This window comes from Ambystoma mexicanum, chromosome 4q (genome assembly GCF_040938575.1).
Source record: "Ambystoma mexicanum isolate Mex_15411 chromosome 4q, UKY_AmexF1_1, whole genome shotgun sequence".
Lineage (NCBI taxonomy): Eukaryota > Metazoa > Chordata > Amphibia > Caudata > Ambystomatidae > Ambystoma > Ambystoma mexicanum.
In genome coordinates this window covers 604,318,240-604,341,397 of record NC_090928.1, presented here as the reverse complement: position 1 = coordinate 604,341,397, position 23,158 = coordinate 604,318,240, and the positions used below count along the sequence as shown (strand labels likewise).

General features: G+C 46.3%; 1 protein-coding gene across 1 annotated transcript in view; it reads left to right on the top strand.

Annotated features, from left to right (window-relative positions):
* Nucleotides 1-309: 309 nt before the first annotated feature.
* The window catches only part of ETAA1 (ETAA1 activator of ATR kinase), a 187,825-nt gene continuing 164,976 nt past the window's right edge, over nucleotides 310-23,158 (top strand). The window contains exon 1 of the mRNA XM_069608153.1: nucleotides 310-601. Within this exon, the coding sequence (XP_069464254.1) occupies nucleotides 421-601 (181 nt within the window). The 5' untranslated portion in view covers nucleotides 310-420. The remainder of the gene's footprint in view (nucleotides 602-23,158) is intronic.

The window sequence follows — 23,158 nt, the reverse complement described above, 5'->3', positions numbered from 1 at the left end:
TACACGGGTGAAATTGCGTTAAACAAGCAAATATAATATTCAATGTTTACTGCCTGCTGATTATTCTTAGCTGGAATGTGCACGAACGTCTTCCCCACGCGGCACTGCGACAGCACCCAAGTTTAACAATTAAACAGTGATAATTGATAAACATTATGAAACCTTAATCTGGTCGTATTGCGCGCGTCTTGGTTCCGCAGAAAGATGCACCCTTTTCTACCAGATACAAACGAAAAAAGCAGCTATACCTTCTCCGGACATCCACACAACCCAAGGCACTAACCAATCACTCTCTCATCCTGCCGCTAGCTGTCCAATCACAAGTGACGTTGGATTAGAGTACCAAGATGGCGGCGGCTGTGCACTAGAGCGCCGGTGATCCCGGTGTTTTTGTCAGGTGGGATGTGAGCAATTGGAGCGATGATGTTGAACCGAAAGAAACCGCCAGCAGAGGTGTCCGATGTCTCCCGTGTTCGTGATTGTCCTGAGGAGAGCGGTGTCAGGCGAACGAGAGCCGGTAGCAGTAAACTCAACCGGGGACCAAGAAGCGCACCGGGGCCTCCGCTGCTCAAGCGGCCTGCAGCCTGCAAGAAAGCCGAGGGTGAGATTAGGTCGGGAAGAGGGGGGGCGGCTAGTGCTGACTCGGATCTGTTGAAACGTGAAGCCCAGTTCCTAGTACCACTACCACCATTCTTGCACACGCGTTGCTCCTCCCTCTTAGCTCCCCTGCCCTCTAAACAAAGCAATCAGTGGGAGGTGGCACCATTCCCCCAGGTCTCAGCAGCGGAGCGAGCGGACCCAGTTCTTCGCAAACGGTGCTCACTAATGCTGCAGCTAATAGAAATAATTGAGCATTCTCAATTGCTTGTCTAATCGTTTTTTTTGGCAAGCTTCCCTAACTGTCTTGCATCTCTTACCCCACTTAGTACATATGCTCGTTATGTCAGTTGTATGAACAATTAAGGAACATCTCTCAATATGGTCAGTTTGTTTTTGATCAAAGTCTCAACAAAAAAAAGAAAAGCTGGGTCCCTCAAGTTATGATCAATTTGGGCGAGGTTCGTTTCTTATAGGTGGTATGCTAAAACTGCCCCATTTTACAGCTGTGAAAAACGACAAGGTTGCTAAACGGGTCATTACGTTTGTGGCGCCAGCTACAGTTAGTTTTTCAGCCACCAATGGCATACTTAAGTATTAAAGAAATTACATCGTATCTTGCTGTGGATATTAATGATATGAGTAACATTGAGTTTGCTAATAGTGTTGTCAGTACAGTGGAACTGCTGGATCAAGAAGTATATTAAAACAGGACATGTCCTTGTATAGCCAAACTTGATAAGAATGTCTTTGGTTTGGCACCCACTCTTTAACAAGAGTGGGCACGTGTAGTTGCAGTTAACGGATACCTGCCACGAGTTCTTGGCTTTTATTTCTCCTTATGTTTTGTAACACAACACCCACTACCAATCAGAACCAGGGAGTGGAAGAGCAGCTGAGGTCCAGGCAGCAGGACAGGAGCCACAACAAATGCGCGCAAGTCCCTCAACACAGGGTGGTCCCATGCAACCCAAGCACAGCAGCACAGAATGCAGAAATTATCCTCTCATTCTCTACACCTGACCAACACTTGGATCCAATCGCTCTCCATGCACACAAGAACAACCAGGTGGCATCCACACTGGGACAACCTGCTACATTCAACCCACCACCAACTGGGGTGGTGCCGCATTATACCAGATACAGTAACACAGAGGGGGCACATGACTTTCCCTCTACCACCACCAATCAAGAACAATACCGGAAATGCAGGTTTCACAGTCATTTAACACCGCTATCTCTCATCAAACTCTCCCATTCATTATCACTATCTCTCACCCAACATCACGCACACACTTGTACTACAACAAGAGAATGAAGCAAAAGCAAACGGAAGCTATGCAAATTGTCATGACATTGATAACTATTAACAGTCCGGACATAGCTGGAGACTAACTTGCAAGTGCATAAAAGTTTGCGTCCAAAAACAACGAAAGCAAACTTTCCATGGAAAATTGTGTGGTCATTTAAATCCTAGACCACTGAACCTAGGAAGAAACAAGCTAAACTCTGTTGCTCAATCCCCAAAAGGGAATGGTTAAATATCCAAATACGTAAGATCCAACATCATGGTGAGCGCCAAAAAACATTGACAGTGCTACCTAATCCACAACCTGTGCCATCTCGAGTAATTCTTGGTGAAACACTATTTGTATTTATTTTATTTATAAAGCGCAGCCAGGCCCAGGGGCAAACGGGCGCATAAGTTAGATCTGGTTACAGTTGCAATTGAAAGCAGTCAATAAGGGTTACGTTACATTGCAGTTACAGGTGGGTACAAACTTAGTCATGCAAATGCATATATACATAGTCTAGTATAAGTACATTAATTACAAAAGTGTGCCAGTGACAGTCGATCATGCTGGGATCAGGTGGTTAGGGTGTCAAAGAGTCCATGTTGTGAAGCCAACACTTCGTGTTATGTTTAAATAGGTTAAATGAAGGCTCTGCACGCAAAAGCGCAGGTATTGTGTTCCATAATTTAGAGGCTTGTACAGGGAAGCTAGCACCACCCGAGTTATGAAGTTTAAATCTCGGTATGGACATAGTGTTAGCTTGTGCTGCTCTAAGTGGTCTTGAAGAAGTGTGAGGTGTAAGTTGGCTGGTGAGGTAGGCTGGTGCAAGGTTGGCCCTGGCTTTATGTGTAAGGGCCAGAGTTTTAAGGGATATTCTGTGCTTGACTGGAAGCCAACGTAGTTTGCGTCTGGTCTCCGAGATGTGCATCTTTTTGGGGATGTTGAGGGCAGCTCTGATGGCATTATTTTGAATTACTTGCAGTTTGTTGATATTTTTGTGGCTAGTGCCTAAGTAAAGGGCATTACAATAGTCTATCTTGGATAGGACTAATGCTCTAGCAAGAGTAATGCAATTGGGTGAGGAGATGAACGGCCAACATGCAGTGATCAGCTTGCAGGTGTAAGGGGCTGATGATGCTACTGCATTAGTTTGTTTGGAGAAGGATAGGGTGGCATCGATGTAAACCCCAAGGGTTTTGGTGTTGTTTGACACGGGGATGAGATTGCCATCTATGGTGAAGGATTTAAATGCGGGATTGAGATTTTTGAGTTTGGCGTGAGTGCCAAGGATGATCAACTCGGTTTTTTCGTCATTGAGACAAAGTCCATGATGTGCCATCCATGCTTGAATTACTGAGTAGATTTCATTAAGGGTTTTGCTGTCTGTTTCATAGTTCCCCGAGATAGGAATGAGTATCTGGGTGTCGTCCGCGTAATTGGTATATGTGACACCCAGATAGTCAAGGATATCAAAGAGGGGCTTTGTGAATATATTATAGAGTGTCGGGGACACGCAGGAGCCTTGCGGGACTCCACAGGGTACTGGTGAAGGTTCAGCAGAATCAGTGGGAGAGAAGACCCTCATGGTTCTGTTCGCCAAGAAGGAACTGATCCAGGCTGTGGCTGCGTCTGAGAAGTGTGCTGCAGTTTTCAAGTGGTGACAGAGTGTTTGATGGTTGACCAGGTCAAAAGCTGCTGACAGATCAAGCAATAAGAGGAGTGCAAGTTTACCATTGTCTTTCAGGATTTGGATCTGGGTAGTGAGATCTATTAATGCAGTTTCCGTACCGTGTCTCGGTCGGAAACCTGACTGCCTAAGTCCTAGGAGATTGTTTGATTCTAAGTAGGCCTGTATTTGTAAATAGGCTGCTCTGTCCAGTATTTTTAATAAGAAAGGTACAGTTGTTATCGGTCTATAGTTAGACGGGTTGGCTGGATCAAGAGTAGGTTTTTTAAGGAGTGGGATGACCCACGCATCTTTTAGGTTATCAGGCACTACTCCAGTTTTGAAGGAGGCATTGATGAGGTTGGTTATGAATGGTGCCAGGTCGTGCGCAGCAGCTTTGATGATCGGGGCAGGGCAGGCATCACCTTGGCAATTTGAAGGTTTAAGTTTCCTGATGATGTTTTCTACTTCCCAGATTGAGAGGGGTGAGAAGCTGAAAGGTTTACAAGTTGACATAAAGGTAGGTGATTTGTTAGGTAATTGTTTGTAGTCCGGGTCAGCAAGTAGCAGGGATTTTTTTGCGTTGATTTTAGATTGTAGGTGAGCTATTTTATCTAATAAGGCCTTCTGAATATTACTACACCATAGTGCATCTGTAACATATTTGTCTATGGGGGCAATGGGGGATTCTAGTTCTTTCAAAATCTTAAAGAGTTCCTTTGTGTTGGATTCCGCTTGTGTAATCCTTTTGTTATATGTGTCCTTTTTAGCAATAAAGATGGCTTCTTTGTAACTAGAGGAGGCTAGGGTTAGCTCAGTCTTTTTGGATGCTGTGGGATGTTTTTTCCAATGTGACTCTGGTTCTCTTAGCTTTGCGTAATTCTCTTAGCTGCGGCGTGAACCAAGTGTTAAGGTGACGCTGTGGTTTGGGTTTCCGCAATTTTAGGGGGGCAATGGTGTTCAGTGCTTTAAGTATAGCCTGGTTGTAGATATCCACTGAGACTGTAGGGTCAGCCTCTGAGTCGATATTGTTCAGGATGGGGAGTAGTATGGGTAAGAGTTTGTCAGGTGTAATATCTTTCTTATTTCTCGTGCTGGTAGCTGGGGCGATGATGGGCGCCAGGTGAGGTGTATTGGCTTTGATAGAGAAGGTTATTATGTGATGATCCGACCAAATGCATGGGTCATTGGATAGAAGGTCAATCGAGCAATTGAGGTGAGTGATCCAGTCCAGTGTTCTGCCTTTGATATGAGTGGGCTCGTGAATAATGTGCGTGTGACCCAAATCCGATAAGGTGTTAGCTAGGTCATGGGCGTTAGTGTTCTTAGGGTCGTTAAAACCAAGATTAAAGTCCCCAGGTAAGATCGTTTGAGAGCTGGGTTTGGTATCTGTGGTTATGAGTGATGCAATGTCCTCTATAAAGGAGGAAATGGGACCTGGTGGTCGGTAAATAAGGTGCAAAGATGCCGTGTGGTTAGGTGATAGAGGAAGCTTAAAAGACAAGGATTCAGCAGAGGGGATTTGAGAGTCCTGGATGACTTTGATGTCGAATGTATTTCTGAATATGATGGCGAGTCCACCTCCCTTCGTTTGAGTGGTGTTTCTGTCGCATCTAATAATAGCATAATCATTAGGTATAGCAAGGGCCAGAGATGGACCGGAGGCAGCATTAAGCCAAGTTTCAGTGACTGCGAGGAGATCGAGCTTTTCGTGAGATATAAGGTCAGCGATGTCGAGAGCATGGGCAGGAAGAGACCTAGCATTCACCAGAGCTGCTTTAATGAGTTTGTCTTTTTGGGAAGATTTTTCAGGTGGTACAGGTAGGTCGTGCAAATGGGTATGGGCTAACTTGACTGAGTCAGTGGTCGAATTGGCAGGGTTGTGGTCAGTATGCAAATGTTTCATGCTGCGGGCTCTTAATCTAAAGTTTCTGGTTAAAATGCTAGGGTGGTGGGAGCATGGAAAGGTAGGTGGGCTAGTTCTAGAATTCAATCTAGTGTTTCTAATGGCCGTAGTACAAGGTTGGTTAGGTGTTGGTCTGGTAGCAAAGTGGCGTATCCAGAGAGCTGGATCATCCAAATACGGGTTAGCAGGTGTCATGGTGATAGGCCACGAGGTGATGGTGGTGGTTAACATGAGTGTGCAGGTGTAAGTGTCTTGACTAGGAAATGGATTAGGTTGACTAGTCCAACGTCTAGTGTAGATATACAGTAGGTGGATGAGAGTAGATAGGCACCAATACATGATGTGGGCAGTGTTGCTAGTAAGCAGGGGTTGCAAATGTGGTCTATTGGCGACCATAGGCACAACACAAATCAATCAAATGTGGTCTTGTAGGCGACCATAAGGCACAACACAAATCAATCAAATGTGGTCTTGTAGGCGACCATAAGGCACAACACAAATCAATCAAATGTGGTCTTGTAGGCGACCATAAGGCACAACACAAATCAATCAAATGTGGTCTTGTAGGCGACCATAAGGCACAACACTAAACAATCAAGTGTAGTTTGTAGGCGACCCTAAGGCACAACACAAGTCAATCAAATGTGGTCTGTAGGCGACCATAAGGCACAACACTAAACAATCAAGTGTAGTTTGTAGGCGACCATAGGGCACAACACCTGATGCAGTGTGGCAGCATCTAAGTACAGAATAGTACGTAAGCTGAAGAGGAGTTAGGCATCGCCTGGGTTCGGGTAGGACACTTAAGCTAATAGTGCAGGAGGGCAGCAACTGAGTAGTCGTGCCTAAAGCTGCAAAGCTAAAGTGTATTCTAAAGGTAGTAAGCCTAGAGTCTAATGACTATAGATATAGGGTCTAATGGCACAACTGGCTGATCCATGTGGTGTGACAATAGTTGCTTGTTAATTCTTAGCAACAATATAATACAGCATACTATGTAGACATCACATTGATCAAGTGTGGGTAGGTCACGCTCCTTTAGCAAATACACATCGGCAGGTAGGTTTTGTCTGATTTAAGATCAGTGAGTACATTCACACAATGTCATAACACTAGAGTTGTGCACATGCATACAAGTCATGTGTCTATTAGGTAAAGTTTAGCATTATGAGCAAATGGAATGTTCATGAAAGTATGCGGCATAGTATTTCTTTTTCAAGCATGTGCTTTACACGAATAGACTTGCGTTTAAAAGCGATCGGCAGTAACGTGAAGGGTATAGCAATGCTAGATTTTGTAGGCCGTGCAGTTCCTAACAGGCAGCCTACCGGCGGTAGGGAGCGACGCGCAGAGTAGTGTTGTGTCAATCGTTGGTACGTGTGGGAGGTGCGATAGTAGTATATAGCATCCAGGCAGTGTGGGAGGTGGTTTAAGCAGGTCTGCCACCTGGCATAATCAGGTCGCCTAGTCCTGGCGTCCCGGGGCGAACAGGGGTAGAACAGGGCCTTCTTCCTGGTACCGGCTTCCGCCTACCGGTGCACAGGATTGGTGTATGAGCAAGCTGGTTGCTCAGCAACTAACGGCAGCCTCGTTTTCGTGCCGTGTTGCGGCCGCCATTTTGGGATCAGGCAGGGTCTTGGGACAAAATGGTGGATCTCCTGTGCCGGAGTGTGCAAATGCACAGATAATGCTCTGGGAAAACCCAAACATTGAAACCCAATCACAAACAAAAACGTGGTGGTGTAGTCGGGGTCCACAAACTAGATCATAAAAAAACATGTACTCAAAAAGTGGAGCACACACCAGGCAAGAAGCAATCTGTTTGTTATAGCTGGGTAAGCACAAATCAAACGGAACAGTGGATAGGCTCTGATCGGAATTTGACATCTGAATGGTCTACGAACAGTAGTTTTATACTAGAAAGTACAATGGTCTGAAGTCCATCAAAACACTTGAAATTTAGAGAGTTCACTTTTTCTATGTTTCCCAGGCATTTCATCGGTTTATCGATGTCACCTCCTCAAAGTTATACTTCGATTAGTGAAGCGTAATTAGAGCAAACAGTTTCTCAACACATTACCTCCCCATGTGGTACAACGTTTATTCACAGCCCATCCCGGAACAACATGTAAGTAACTTATGTGCTGACCGCCTGAACTAATACACTGCCATTGGTAAGCACCATTGAGAACGGGACACAACACCCTGCAGCTGGTGGCAAAGGGGACATTCACATGTTACCTGCTGGATGGGGACCTTAGTGAGCTTGTGGATACCTTGAAGGCTGACCACCCCCCCAGAGCTCATGAACTACCATCTGATTGGCTCTCCCAGGAACGCCACTCTGTCCAGTGTTCCTTTCCACAGCCGCCTGCTGATGGGATTCAGCGGTCATGTGAGGTTTGATGATGCTATTTTTGTCTTTCCCCCTCTTAGGCTAATCATAAGGTGATCCCTTTGGCTATCTGTACACCCAATGCGTTTTGTTACCCCTGCTGCTCCCAGTGAGGCCTCTTTTCTCGGGGTGTCTATGGCTTAGAATACGTGTTATTGCCCCTGCAAATGGCCCCACCAACCTTTCTTTACTCTCAAATTTGGTAGGTGCGCCCCCCTGTCTGGTGCTAAATTAGCACCTTCCATAGAATACATTCCACTCATCGATCAATCTTTCGTTTGACATTTCTTTCCCTCTCATTCCTTCTCCCTTTCCTTGCGCACCCAGACCTTAGTTACCCTGGCCATGTTCCCATCCTCCTCGTACCCATCTAGATGTTGCCCCCCCCCGAAGACCCGTATCTTTGTTCCATCCGATAATGCGTCATCATTTTTCAAGTCTGGTAGGGGTGCTGTAAATATTATTTCTACTTCATTCTCTCATTCATTCATACAGGGGTGTTCTCACCTAATACTTCCATGAACTCGATTTTCTGTAACGCCATTATGCAATTGTTCTTATGCTGGTGGAATTCGCACCAATGGATAATCAGACGGCCGATGCAGGTGGTGATGAGTATCACGATGAGCACAGGGACAGAATCTTATACTACTATGGGTGCCCAAGAGAATAGCGAATCCAGCCAGGTTGCTGCTTCAACGTCTTGTGTTTTCTTCACCATCCTCTCATGTATTGTTATTTCTTCTACCGCACGGGTTATTGTTCCATTCGCTGCATTATTAGCAGGAATTGCGGTGCAGCATGTGCTGCTGATTTTATGGCACACGTCTGCCTTCATTGCCGTCATGAGATCCAAGGGTTTTGGAGGGTCATTAAACGCAGAGCTTGCAGTTTTTTGTGCACCGCATTGAGTCCCTTTTCAGCTGCATTTGCCACTTGAAGTGGTTCATAATGGGTTATCTGCAGCCATTTGGCATTGGCTGAAGCTGGTACCCCAGGAAGCAGGAGTGAGGTAAAGAAAACCAGATGCTGAGCTGAATAATTTTAGATGGGGCGTAATGTCCTCTAAGCGCTTGGTAGATTCCGCTGATATGCAGTTTGTAGACCTTTTCTTCCTTGTTACCTTTTTGGTTTGTTTCTTTGCATATCTGCTGACCCTTTCTCTTTGTGTATGGAAAACATGTTGAGCAGTATCAAGACTGCGCTGTGCACAGCCAAGGTGGGATTATGGAGGGTCACCAGTGCACACACACCCTTCTAGTCTGGCGGTAGCTGGGCGTATGCTCTTGTTCCACACAACCACGACATGTCCATCACTGCTGGGGTCCCCTTTTGCAGCGCCGCGATGTCCATCATCTGCAACTGGCATTCATCCCCAGCATCAATGTTCCATTTGCGCTGAAACCCAAAGAATACTGTGTGCACTGCTTTGTTTACTGGCCGTGGGCTTTCGTTTACCCATGTTAACGCATGTACATAATAATTCCAAGTTTTCTTACTTTCTGCATCTATTTTTCTGACCACCCGTTCTTTGAACCCCACCCGTCCTTCTGCACGGCACTGTGCCATTCCTCTTTCCCACTTCCCATTGTGCAGCACCAAACCCTAGATTTGCATCAAGGGTCTGGTATGGCACACCGTACCACGTGGAGGTCTCGCAGTATATTTCTATGCTCATGGAGCACCTGTTTTCCCTTTTGTTCCCCTTCTGTTACATATTCCAGAATCATGTGCTTGCTCTTCTTTTTAGGCCATACTTTCTAGTTGTGTATATAGTTGTCCTCGTACACCTCCACATCAATCTGTTTTACTTCTACTGAGTGTCCCTGGAACATACCCATAGTCCTGCACAAGGCCATAGGCATCAGACACCCTACCTCTTCTGTTGCCACCTCTAGTGGTAAAAATTGTTTCGGCGTTCCTGTGAGGTGTGGGATGAGTGAGCACACATAGCGGGTACCATTGATGCTCCCTCGCCCCACCTTCTTCATTTCCCCATACCATAAGGTCCACTCCTTCCCAGACAATATTGTAGAATTCGGTGGGACCAATTTTACTTTGCTTAGTGCATGTCTCCCTATCGCCACCAGCTGATGTGCCCAATGTTTCCTTATGTGTTAGGTGCCAAAAAAGGAGAAGACGGAAAAGAACAATACAATACTTTTAATATCTACTCCAATTTTTTCTTTACACCCACTCTCTTCTTTGTCCATCCTCTATCTCTATTGTGGGTCTTCTATAACATCTTATTACAGTACATAATGTTAATGTAAGTTTGCTAATACTCCCCCATCAAGTGATGCCTCCTCTTCCGGATGAGTTGCTGGTGTCTCTGTGAACGTCTGAATGGTGAATGCATGCACGTCACCTTTTTATCTTCACTGCGGTGTGTGTTGAGAAGACCACTTCAAAAGGGCCACATAACCGGGGCTGCTTCCACATTCTCACTGTATTTTGTATCAGTATTCAATCTCCTGGATAGAGGGGCTGTGCTTATGGGAATGCTTCCCCTTGGCATTTTTCACACTCTTTAATGTTGGTCGGCCCCCCTGTAGATTGCTGGACCTGTCCTGAGATGTAGCCAAGCACAATGGGCATTTCTATTAAATAGTCTTTTGTTTCATTTGATCAGGATTTCTGAAATTGAACGTGAGGAAAGGGCAGGCACATGCATTCACCTTCCCGTTACAATTTTGTGCAGTCAGATGGTGATCCGGGCGAGAAGTGCAAGGGGGAGGCAAAATAACCAGTTTTGGCACATAGTAATGGTTAGCTTTGCCAAGCGCTCTTTAAAAATTTTTTAGTAAGCCATTCATTCTCTCGACAACCCTATTCGCCTGCATCCGGTACACCATGCAAAGTTTGTGCTTGATCTCTAGGAGACGTGTTGTCTCCTCAAAAAGATTGTTGGCAAAGTGTTGGCCATTATCTGACGCATAACCCATCTTGGAAATACACTTTCCTTTGCTAAGAACTTTGCAGCAGATTTTGCGTCCTTCTTTGCACAGCTTCCCGCCTCGAGCCAACTTGAAAATGAACAGACCACTATGATTGGGTACCTATAGTTGGCATATTTTCTTGCATGTCAACATAATCAATATGCAAGTTCTGGAAGGACCCTTCCGGCCGTGGTATTGTTCCCTGCAAAATATATATAATATATATGTTTTTTAAACTTTTATTTTTATTAATTTTTCCAAACATTTAATCCAAGCAATGTCAAAACAAGATGCATAACAATTCATAATCTCACCAATTCAATCTGCCGCCTCAAAATTTATCTCCCACTTAACAAATTACATCTATTTAGTATTAATTCAGTGAACATGACATAGTCATATGCAAATTCATCAATAATTGATTGGAGGGAAGAAAGCAGTTTGTGCAATATACTTCCAGAGATGAGGGTGGGGGGGACCCAAAGAAACCGACTTGAGTCTGTGCAATAGAGGGCCATGGCAAGTATGTCAAGAGTTCATAAAGTGTCTCATTAAGTTCGGTTGAAAGAACATCTGCTCTCTGTCTGAAACATCATTCAAAAATGGATTCCAAATCCGCGTGAATTTTGAGAGCTTCCCCTCAAGCATGGCAGTAAGTTTTTCGAGACCCAGCAATTACCAGACTTTCACCCACCAATATGCTACATGTGGCCCCTCCACAGATTTCCAAAAACGAGCCCTTGTAATTCGTGCAGCAATAAGTTGCTGGGCAATTAGGGCCGCTCTGGAGCCCGTCATTGGAAAGGACCCATCTTCCGGCACATCTCCCAGAATTAAATACGTGGCTCCATGGGGAGCAGTGAGCCAGTGATGTCCTTGATCTTAGATCGCACTTCCAGCCAGAAGGTTTGGATAACTGAACAATGCCTCCACATGTGTCCTAGATCACCCCATTCACCACATCCATGCCAGCATGTGTCTGGATGATCTGGATTCATTGCGTGTAAACTGCTTGGGGGGGGAAATACGATCCGAACCTATCTTAATGGCATTCTCCTTTACCATCGTGCACCTAGAACTCTTATTAGCTCTATACCATATTCTTTGCCATGACTCCTCTGGGATATCTAGGCCCAATTCCCTCTCCCAGGCCAGCATGCAAGGGAGTTTCTCGCCCTCCGGGCAGTTTTCCAGGAGTTTATAGAAGGTGGCTAGCCCATGGGAACGCTTCCCCTCAAGAATTTTGAGTTCTATGCCTAGCGGGGTTCTAACGGCGTCTTGGCGAGTGGCCCTGTTAGTCAACCAATGTCGTAGCTGTTTGTACCTAAACCGCTCCCCTTCTGGCACCCCAAATTTCTCCTTGCACTCCTGAAATGTCAGCGGTTCCTGATCTACATATAGGTCTCTCAGCCTTAAGGGTGTACCAGAGTTCCAGGCCTGAAATGAGCTGGGACTCGGACCTGGTGTGAACGCCGGAATTTGGGTAATGGGGGGGGGGGGGTGGGGGCAGTGCCTCTCTGCGTGCATGCCTTATCCCAACTCCGGAGCGTTGCCAGCGTTGTGGTCAATAGCCCCCCTCCCCCCGCTAGCATCGTGCGTCTTTAGGAAGGAAAGGAAAGTACTCCAACGGGAAAGGTGTGGCTGCTTGTTCAATCTCCTGGGTTCCACTGAGTTCCCCCAAGCTTGCATGGGAGCAGCTTGCTCTGCCCTATAGTAATGCCACCAGACATCGCTTTTCTTGTAAGAAGCTTACATGGAGTTCTAGGCTTCTTTTTCTTCCAAACAAAGTGTCCTATTTCTTTTGCATGGCAATGAGGTCTCCTTCAGGAATCGGAACCGATAGGGAATGAAAAGCATATAGCAGTTTCGGGACAAGGGTCATATTGACCACACTAACCCTACCCAGCCATGAAATTTCATGGGAATACCAGCGTTGAAGCCATTCTTTGGCTTCTCTCAATAGAGCAGGTATGTTAGCTTTAAATAAACCTGCGAAGGTCGGGGGCAATTTTATACCCAAGTAAGGGATGTTTGTGGAAGACCAAGGGATGGGAAATGCCACTTCAAGAAGCACAGCAAGTCATCCGCATATAAAGCCACTTTATGGCATTGACCTGCAAATTCAAAGCCCAACAAACAAACAAACAAGATCTCAGCATTCAGCCTAATCTGCTGTGCCAAAGGCTCTAACCGCAGGGCGAAAACTAAGGGAGATGGGGGGGGGGGGACAGCCCTGTCTGGTGCCCCTGTGTAAACGTATGGGCGGGGTCCAATTTGCGTTCACTAGGACTGTTGTCGAGGGGGACTAATAGAAGGATCAACTTTGAGAAGCTAGGTCCAAAGCCAAATCGCTCCAGTACCAGCTGCAAATAGCTCCAGGACATACTATCAAAAGCCCGATGGGCATCTAAAGATAACAAGGATAGTCTGCCCGGTAGCTTGGGTGCGGATGTTATCGTGTGTCGAACGGTTGTGTATAAAACCAGTTTGGTCCAGTTAATGCCAGAAGAACCTCTCCCAGACCCCCGGCTATTGCTTTACTCGGCAGTTTCGCATCTGTTTTCAACAGAGTAATGGGTCGATATGATGCACATTCCACCTACTCTTTCCAGGTTTCAGAATCGGAGTCGTAATGGACCCAGCCATAGAATCCGAGACTGAACCAGCTACCCAGATGGCATTAAAGTGCTTTGTTAGGTAAGGGGAGAGCACAGATTTAAAGGTCCTGTAAAATTTATTTGTGAGTCTGTCTGGCCCCGGGGCCTTACCCAGAGGGAGGGAGGGATCGAATGGCATTCTCTCCCTCCTCTGCTGTATTCGGCTCCTCTAAGAGCTCTCGAACCTTACGAGACAATTGTGGCAGATGCACATCTTGTACAAACTTACAGGCCATGGGCAAATCTGGGTTATTGGGGGATGGGGGGGGGAGTGGTCTCTAAAGAACTCCTCAATTATGTGGAGCTTATCTGACTCCGAGGTAACCTTTCTCCCCTCTTTATCCAGCAAGGCTTCAATCCAGTTATGACTAGCCTGTTTTTTCAGCTTGGCTGCCATAAGCCGATTAGCTTTATTCCCCTTAGAATAATAGTATTGCTTAGTCTGTATCATACTATACGCTGCACGGCTCATGTGATGAGCCTCAAGAACCCTCTGAGCCACCCTCGCATCCGTCCTTAACCTCTGAGAAGGCTTGCGTCTATGTGATTCCTCCCTCCTCCAAAGTTCTAGCTCCAGCTGGGATTGTATTTGTTTCCTGGCCTTCCCCCCTCTCTATTGAGTAAGCTGTAATATGGCCCCGGATCACAGCTTTCGCGGCATCCCATACTGTGGTACAGGAAAACTCACCCGTGTCGTTCTCACTGAAGTAATGAGATATAGCGTCTTTAATACGGGACCGGAACTGGGGATCCTCCAGGAGGAGCTCATTCAGTCGTGTGCGTGGGATGTGGAGTATCATTAAAAGAGGCCTTCATTAACAGTACTGGGGCATGATCTGATAAGGCCTTAGAAAAGTCTATCTACGCCAGTTGTTTGGGCGATAAGCTTGTCGGAGACTAGAAACATATCCAGCCTGGAGAACCCCCTGTGTACCGCCGACTAATGGGTATATTCTCGCTCTTCTTGATAGAAAAACCTCCACACCTCTATAAGGGAATGTTCCCGAAGGAGCGTTGTAAGCGCTAGGAAGTTCTTTTTATCGATGCTAGTTGGGGGGAAGAGACTTTTCCATTAAATGATTAATCACAGAATTAAAAATCACAGAATTAAAATCGCCCCCTATCACGAGTTCCCCCTCGGCGTGTTCAAACGGAAGCTTAGACAAGGACGCAAACGACACATCCTGTTGAGAGTTGGGCACGTACAACGAAACCAAGTCACCTTCCTCCCCTGTAACCTAACCACTACTAGGACATATCTACTCCCTGTATCCCTCAGAGTTTTGTGTACCACCAACGGGATCCCCTTGCGTATCAAAATGGCCACTCCGCCTCTTTTCAACCCCCGAAGAGGAACAAAATCTTGTGGGATATAATTTGTTATTGAGCCTGAATTCATCAGATGGTAGAAAATGGGTTTCCTGAAGAAGTAGGAGCGAGGAGTCAAGGGTGGCCATTCGGTGCATCAAAGCCTTGTGTTTAATGGGGGAGTTTAAGCCTTGCCCGTTCAGGGCGAGGCAATGAAAATTCGGGTTAGTCATACCAACAATATTTCCTTCCCCCAAACAAGTACCTCCAACCACTCCTCCTCCCAAATAAGCCAGTAACTATTTTCATATTCCCTCCCCCTCACCGATTCGCATTGTTTATTTCCTTGCTCGTTGACCCCAAAAAAACAGGGTATACGTGGAGACTGCTTCTTTTCCACCACCATCCCTGATCTTAGCATTACACCATTGCATAATCCAGAGGGAAACATGGAAACCATGAACATGGCACGAGAGTGGATCCTGCCATAAGGCCTGTAATCTAGACTCCTTAGGGTAACATGGAGGAAAATAAAAAAACACTGAAAATAAGAGAAATGATAAAAACAAAATAAAAGGTATACAGATTGCTTGATAAACTTTTAGAACAACCAACTTGAACAGCCACCCTTTCAGGGTAACAGTAACGGGCATATTCCATGGATTGGGCGCCCACATCAAGAACGCTTCATGTTTGCCCCATCAATTCCCAGACTGCATTATCTTGAAAATCTTGTAAATACGAGAGCTTTATTATTTTCCTGTGTACATTTGCACACAAGTTGAGAGCAGAAGACAGTGCAAAGGTCAGGTTATTTGACAGAAGCCAGAACGCTTTCAACATTTAAATATATACAGGAGAGATTAAATGGCCAAACATTAGAGAAATAAAGAAAGGTGTATTCTGTCACAATGCAGAAGCCTGCCGCATAGCAATGATTTCCATACTTCGGCTGGATGTCGCATACTCTCTTGCAAAGGAGAAAAGTCATTTTTACTCTCTTGAAATCACATTTACGCTCAAAGTTTAAAAATAGGGAGTAAAATACTCCCACCTCAAAATCTTATCTGGAGCACTGACTATTACATTAGCTTGACTCATCGACTTGGGGATAGGATCCGGCCAAAATGCATCAGCCACCTCATAGCATGAGTTTATTTTGCAAAGCGGAAGCTTGTCGCAGGAGGGAGAACAACCTCCAGCAAACTAAACAAAAACTGCCGGCTTCTGCCCTGTAGGATCCTTCCCTGCCTCATGCAAACTCGTATGAACTCTGAAGATCAATGGCGACCACCAGGTCAGGGGGGGACCAGCGCTTTCCAGCTCCAAAGCCTCTGATTCTTTGGACACTTTAGTTGGAGCCCAGCCCCGGGGCTTTCGTTTCCTGTCTTTTGGCATGGGACTTGGAGCTGACCTCCTCAGGGCAGCAGTACTCGTGTCACCAGACTCGCCATCAGTGTCCCGTAGCAACTCATCTGCTTCACCTTCAGATCCAATAACGTAGGAGCGGTTATGTTATTCAAACAATAGCTTACATGGGTACCCCCACCGATAGACTTTTTTCTCCTGCAGCCAAGTGATGACTTTCTGGAGGCGCCTGTGGTTTGCCAAGGTATACAATGAAAGATCTTGAAATAATGATATGGAGGAGCCACGGAACTCCACTGGCTCTACCCTTCTGGCCGCCACCATTATTTCTTCTTTTTGTCGAAAGAAATGGGCTCTACACGTAATGTCCGGGGGGAGGTTACGCTTCTGTTGGACGAAGGAGTAGACCCTGTGGGTCCTGTCTATGATCAGCTCATCGGAGTCTCCCAGGCTCAACAGAGGCTTAAAGAGGGCCCGCACGTATTCAGAGCGATCCTGATCTTGAACCTGCCTTGGCACTCCTCGTATCCTGATGTTATTCCTCCTCGAGCGATTTGTCAAATCTCCTTGCTTAGCCAACATTTCCTCCAGCCGATCTTCTACATTCCGGACGCTCTTGGTGAGGTCATCATTTTCGTATTCATGTTCACATACCAGGTTCTCCAATTCATTAACCTTGGTCTCGAGGCCTGTTAAATTAGAATTTATTTCAGCGATGGAACGTGCCAAGGAGTCTTTTGAGGACTGAATCTCTAGTTTTATTGCTTGCGTGATGTCCTGCTTAAGAGACTTTAACATTCCTTCAAAGTCCTGCCTGGTTAAGGCCGGATCAAGAGTTGCCTCTGCCCCTTGTGGGGCATGGACCTCTGCCGTAACAGACTTCATCTTCGGAGGTGCAGACGCCACCAAGGTCAGGTAGGCCGTGATCTCGCTCCCTTCATGCTTGTGTCCTGACCTGGGCATTGCCGGGGGGAGATTACTCGCATCAGTGGAGCCCACTCAGTAGCTATGCCCGCAAACCGCAGTGCCCCGGGATGTTCATACACCTGCTAAGTGGGGGATTAGGAAAGCTGAAGCGGCAGCCAGCCCTCCCCACCTTAGGGCGTTTTCAGGCAAGAGTTCTATATGGTGCTCCAGCCCAGACTCCCCAAAGGCTGCTTATCAAGGGGGCTCACCTTACCAGCTAGGCGTCAGTTCATCAAGACCACCGCCTCCAGACCCACGGTCCGCCACCTCATGCTCCGACAGCAAGTACCATGCATCCGTCTCGCTCCCTCGGCTGCTGGAGCGCTCACTGTCCCCAGCACTAAGTAGCCTGCTGACAACGAGAGACCAAGAGCTCCTCACTCCAGGCAGCAGGTCCGGCTCCGCCTTCACGCACCCTTCCACCTGCAGGACAGCTCAAGAGGGGCAAGGCTTTCCCAAGGGGGCCGTGCCCCAGGGATCTGGCTCGCAAGCCGTAGCATGGCTCCCCGCCTACCCTCAGCTCCTCCTCTGGCCCGTCTGAGCCCCGTCCGTGCAGCACGCTTTTTCCACTGCGGCTGCTGTGAACAAAGCGGGGGAAGTGCCAGAACGCCGCCACTCCACCAGCCGATCGGTTTTATTTCGGCAGGCTTTGTCACCCTCCGGGGCTCTTGCTCTTCAAAACAACAGCTCCAGGCTCCGCAATTCCTTTACTGTCCTCCGGCGATGCTGGGAGACAATTAACAGCCCGCCCACCATCTTGCGCGCGCGCGCTGTCTCTCTCCGGCAGGGCTTCAAGCCTCGCAAAAATCTACTTTCAGGGGTTCAGGACGATTGCAGCATATCCCCTCCGACTTCAGGGCTTCTCCCCTCCCCCTCCAAGAGCAGACACAGGATATCAGGGCATTTATTAGCGTATATGTAGGCACCCTTCCTGGAGCCTACAGCAGGCACGTCCACATGGCGCCCTGCCTGGCCACATCCCTCCCTGCAATGTTTTAAAAGTGTGGCCAGTCAGGAATTGTTTGCAGACCATACAATTTCCCATGAACTCATTCACTCGCTCTTGCAGGTTCGGTACATTCCACCCCTCACCCAGCTCTGCAGCAATGCTTTCTTTTGACGCTTGGGTAGCCCTTTAACAATTTTCTGGGCATCACAGGCTTCCCTGTGCTATTTTGCCACCAGATCAGGTCTGTTCGGGACAGTGAGCACTTTCTCTTTATCCACTCTTTTTTGGTACTTCTCCCTTTAATTATATTATATGGATAATGGGGATTGTGTTGAAGCTTTTCTCCCTGTTGTCCTCCTTTCTGCTGCCATGCGTGGCACCTTTTCCCCTTCCCCGGGGTACCCCTCCATACCCCCTCCCTCTGATAAATATCCTGCTGCTCTGTCAGCCATTTAATTCCCCAGTGATATCCTGTTCTGTTTTCCTGTGTGGGCGGCGCATTTTATTATTGCCACCTCTACTGGAACATTTCTGGCCCCTCTTAATTCCTTAAGTAGTTCTGCATGCTGTACAAGGGACCCATCGCTTCTTCAGACTCCCTGTCTTTCCCACTGTGCCAGTCCTGAATGAATGGTTGAGGTGGCATAGGCAGAGTTGGTGAAGATGTTTGCTGCATGCCCTTCCATCATGTTGAGTGCTTTTATCATTGCCACTAAATCCGCTGCCTGCGCTGAATAGTGTGAAGATAATAGCTGTTGAGAGGCTATTATGTATTCCCTGTTTATGTAACGCACCACTGCTGCACCTGTCTCTCAGTACAGTCTCTGGGTCTATACTGGATGACCCGTCAATATCGACCATGTTGCCCCTGCTATTTCTTCTTCTTTTACCTGTATGTCTCCTTCCATCCTGTCTATATGTGCTCCACAATCCTGTATGTAATCCCCTTCCTGTATTGGTTCTGTAAGGTAGATTGCTGGGTTTACACTTTGGCACCTTACCACCTCTATGCCTGGGTTGGTTAATATGACCTCATACCCCGATGCTCTTTGGGTTGTTAGTGTACTTTGATTTCTCGAGAATTGCGAATGAGTGTTCCACATACAATATTACAGGACACCCCATGGTGATAGTTGATGCTTTCTCAATGGAAAATGCTACATCTGCAAGCACTTGTTCGCAGGCGAAATGTCCTTGCATTATTGGGCCTAGTCTTCTATTGTAATAAGCTAGTGGCTGTAGTCCCTGCAGCTTCTTATGTGCGAGGACAGCCGTCATCACTGAGCCATCTGAATGTAAGAACAAATCTACATTTTACACTGCAATATGGGGTAGCTAATACTGGTACATGTGCCAGTGCGTTTTTTATTTCTGTGAAACTTTCATTCATCTCGGATGTCCATTTTATGTCCCGCTTCTCTTTTTGTGATTCCTTAAGGCCCTGCATTAGGGATTTAGTAAATGTGGCATAACCCCATGCTGTGCAGTAATTGCATAGATCTAGAAACATCTGCATCTCTTTCACTATTCGTGGGCGGGAATGGCTTGTGTCTGTTCGGGTGTTATTCTACGCCCCTCAAAGGATCTTATTAGCCCCAGGTACACAACCTCTTCTAGGCAGGACTGTAATTTTGCCTTATCCTCCTTGTTCCCCTTCTCTGCGAATAGTGACAAACGTGTACTGAGTCTGTTTTACACTCTACTTCTGTCTGGCTGCATATTGTCAACATACTGGACCACCATGCTCGATGTTTGCACATTGCATAAGTCCATTTGTATCAACCTATTGAAAATGCTGGGCTATTCACAGTACCCTGGGGCAAATGAGTATGCTCGAATCGAGTTCTGCGAATAGATGAAGGCAGTCAAATATCTTTGCACAAGTTTATTGAAGAGAAGGCTTTGTTCAAGTCGGTTACTGTGAAGTACTTTGACGGAATATCGCACAATATAGTGGCGTGGATCGAAACTACGGGGAATTCTGCTTCCACCACTTCATTTAGGGGTGTAAATCCTGGATAAAAAGCCACAACCCACCCTGTGTTTTCTTTATCAAATAGATTGCCATTGTACATGATGTGGCTGTCTGAATTATGCCTTGCTGCCATAATGCATGCATAGTGCAGTATATCCCTTCATCCGCTTCTCTGGTCAATGGGTATTGTTTTGGCCGGGGCAGCAGTGCCCCTTGCTTCACTTTTATTTTCCCTGCCCCAATCCTTTTGAGGACTGCTACATCATGGTGCCCCTTGGTCCACAACTCCTCTAGTACCCTTTTGAGATCTGGTCAAAAACTCCTCGGGTACCCTTTTGAGATCTTCCTGTTTTTTTCCCTCTTCATTGTCAGGATGGGTACCTTCTTTTTCCAGTATCTGAACTGGGCAAGGTATCTGTATCTGGCATACCATACCATCTCTCCATCGTCCTCATCGACAAACTGTTCATACGACACTCCTGTAATTGTCAATGTCGGATCGATGCACCGCACTGTTCGCCACCCCATGCTGTCCTCGTCTGTACCACACACAATGACCATGTCTTAGCGTATTACCACTTCCTCCAACTGTGATTGGAGGAAGTGGTAATCGTCCCGTTTGTGATCATGCTACCAACTAAAGCAGCCCGATAAACACCCAAGTGTCACAAAAAGAAACTGGAAAGCCGTCAAAGCGAGCAACTTAATAGAACAACTTGAACTCACAAAACCAACTACTACTAACCTGGACGAAGCAGACCTTGATGGAAAAACAGAGCTACTTCATAAATGGATCGCTGAAACAATTGACGGCATCTACCCTGAAAACCCATTCACCCTGCCACGAAAGAGAGCAATGGCAAAATGGTTTACCCCACTGCTAAGCACCATGAAAAAGAACAACAAAAAACTTGAACGGGTGTGGAGGAAAGAATATGCCCAAACAGAGAACACAATTCCAACGACATCCGATCCTACAAAAAATAAATTCAAAAGGCCAAAAAGAAACACTACGACAGCCGAATCACCAAAGACTCCAACACCCAAAAGAACTGTTCAGCATCATAAATGAAATGAGGGACCCGCCGGGGTGCAACACCCTGATACCTTCCCAGAAACTATGCATCGACCTAGCAGACAACTTAAAAAAAAAATCTGCAACCTCCATCAAATTATTCAAAGCAGACCGGTCAACCCAAACACACAACCAATCCCGCCAAACAAGGAACCACAGTATAAACTCCAAAGCTTCCCACAAATACAGTAAAGACATATGTAAAGCTGGTAAGACCTAGCAATAAAGGATTCCCCCATGGACCCATGCCCCCCAGATATTTACAAATCCATCCTTAAACAGGGCGCACAACTGGAACACTACAGAAACCTCTTTAACCTGTCGCTAGCAACTGGGAAAGTACCACGATCATTCAATCGGTGCACATCAAATCACTCCTCAAGGACACAAGAGGAGATGTGGAAGACCTCTCCAACTACCGACATATTTCAAACATCTCCTACCCAGCAAAACTACTGGAAACCTACGTCTACAAACTAACACAAGAACACGTAGAAAAACACCAGTTGCTGGACCAGGCGCAAGTCTGCTTTAGACCCATGAGAGGAACAGAAACAGCGGCACTCCTATCCGGGATGACCTAAAGACAAACGCAGACTCTGTCACAAACTCTGCCCTAATACTTCTTGAACTCTCAGCAGCGTTCGACAGTCAGCCATGACCACCTCATCAAATGGAAGAAATGGGAGCGACAGACTTAGCCCTACTCTGGATAAAATCATTTCTAAAATGGAACGGAAACTGAACACCGACTGTGGCGTACCACATGGATTCCTATCCCCACTGTTCTTCTAAATCTGCCTGGCTCCAATAATCAAGATCATCAAAAAACGCAACCTTACGGGCTACAACTACGCAGACGATACACAAATCATCTATAAAATCAAAGATGGACAAGAAGAGAACACAACGCTTGGAGCATGTCTCACATAACCCTACGACTGGGTGAACTTAAATAGCCTAAAGCTCAACCTTGGCAAGACAGAAATCCTACATTATAAAAAAAAAAATCCTCCTACACTCAGTAAAGAGAATCCTACCATTCCTGTCCTTCACCCATAAGACACTGACAATCATCGCCCTCATGTCAAAAATTGACTATACCAACAGCCTCTGCCTCGCAATGCCAGAACACCTACTGAAGAAACTGCAACATATGCAAAACACAGCAGCCAGACTCCTCCTCAAACTCTCACGAAGAGACCACATCACCCCAGCACTAACACTGACTTCCAATCAAGCTACAAATCGCATTCAAAACAATGTGCATTAACGCACAGAGCAATCCACTGCCAAAAGAAAATAACGATTTACCAAATGACAAGAACACTCCGATCAAGCAACAGCATCCGCCTAGAACCAAAACCTTACTCAAGGAAAAAACTAGGGGGATCCTCCTTCTCTCACCAAAAACTTGCAACACCCTCCCGAAAGACATACGAAATACAAAAGACCACCTACAATTCAGCAAACTACTCAACCTGGCTCTTCGCCACAGAACCAGAATGAATCGGGCACCTCCAAAGCCAAACATCCTGGCTAGAATAAACCCGCAGGACAGAGACCGTGGCTAGAGAAGGAGTTGTAAGTGTCAGCTTGCACCACACCTAGACAGAATTGTAAAGATTAGCCTCTGTCACATCTATACAGAACTGCGAAGATTAGCTTGCGTTTGTCTACTAACTGTGGCTAGTGTCCAAACGTGACCGTGTCGCATGTATTTTTTTTCTTTTCTTTTCTTTTTGCTTGTCCTTTGGCCTGTTAACTATGAAGATAATCTTGCATCACATCTAGATAGAATTTTGGAAGTTAGCATGCGTCCCATCTAGATAGTGATGCCATTAACCAACCCTACTAAAAAATCTCACCCCTCTGCATACACCTATCATTCTGAAACCAGACACCATTCCTCCAAGCACAACAAACCGCACGCACTTCACTACACTGCAACAACAAAACAAACCACACATTGTCTCGGACATAAGCACGACGGCAACCAACCGAAAAGCACGCTTGAGATCATCGAACAGTGTTAACCGAACTGATGATGCCAACGGCATAT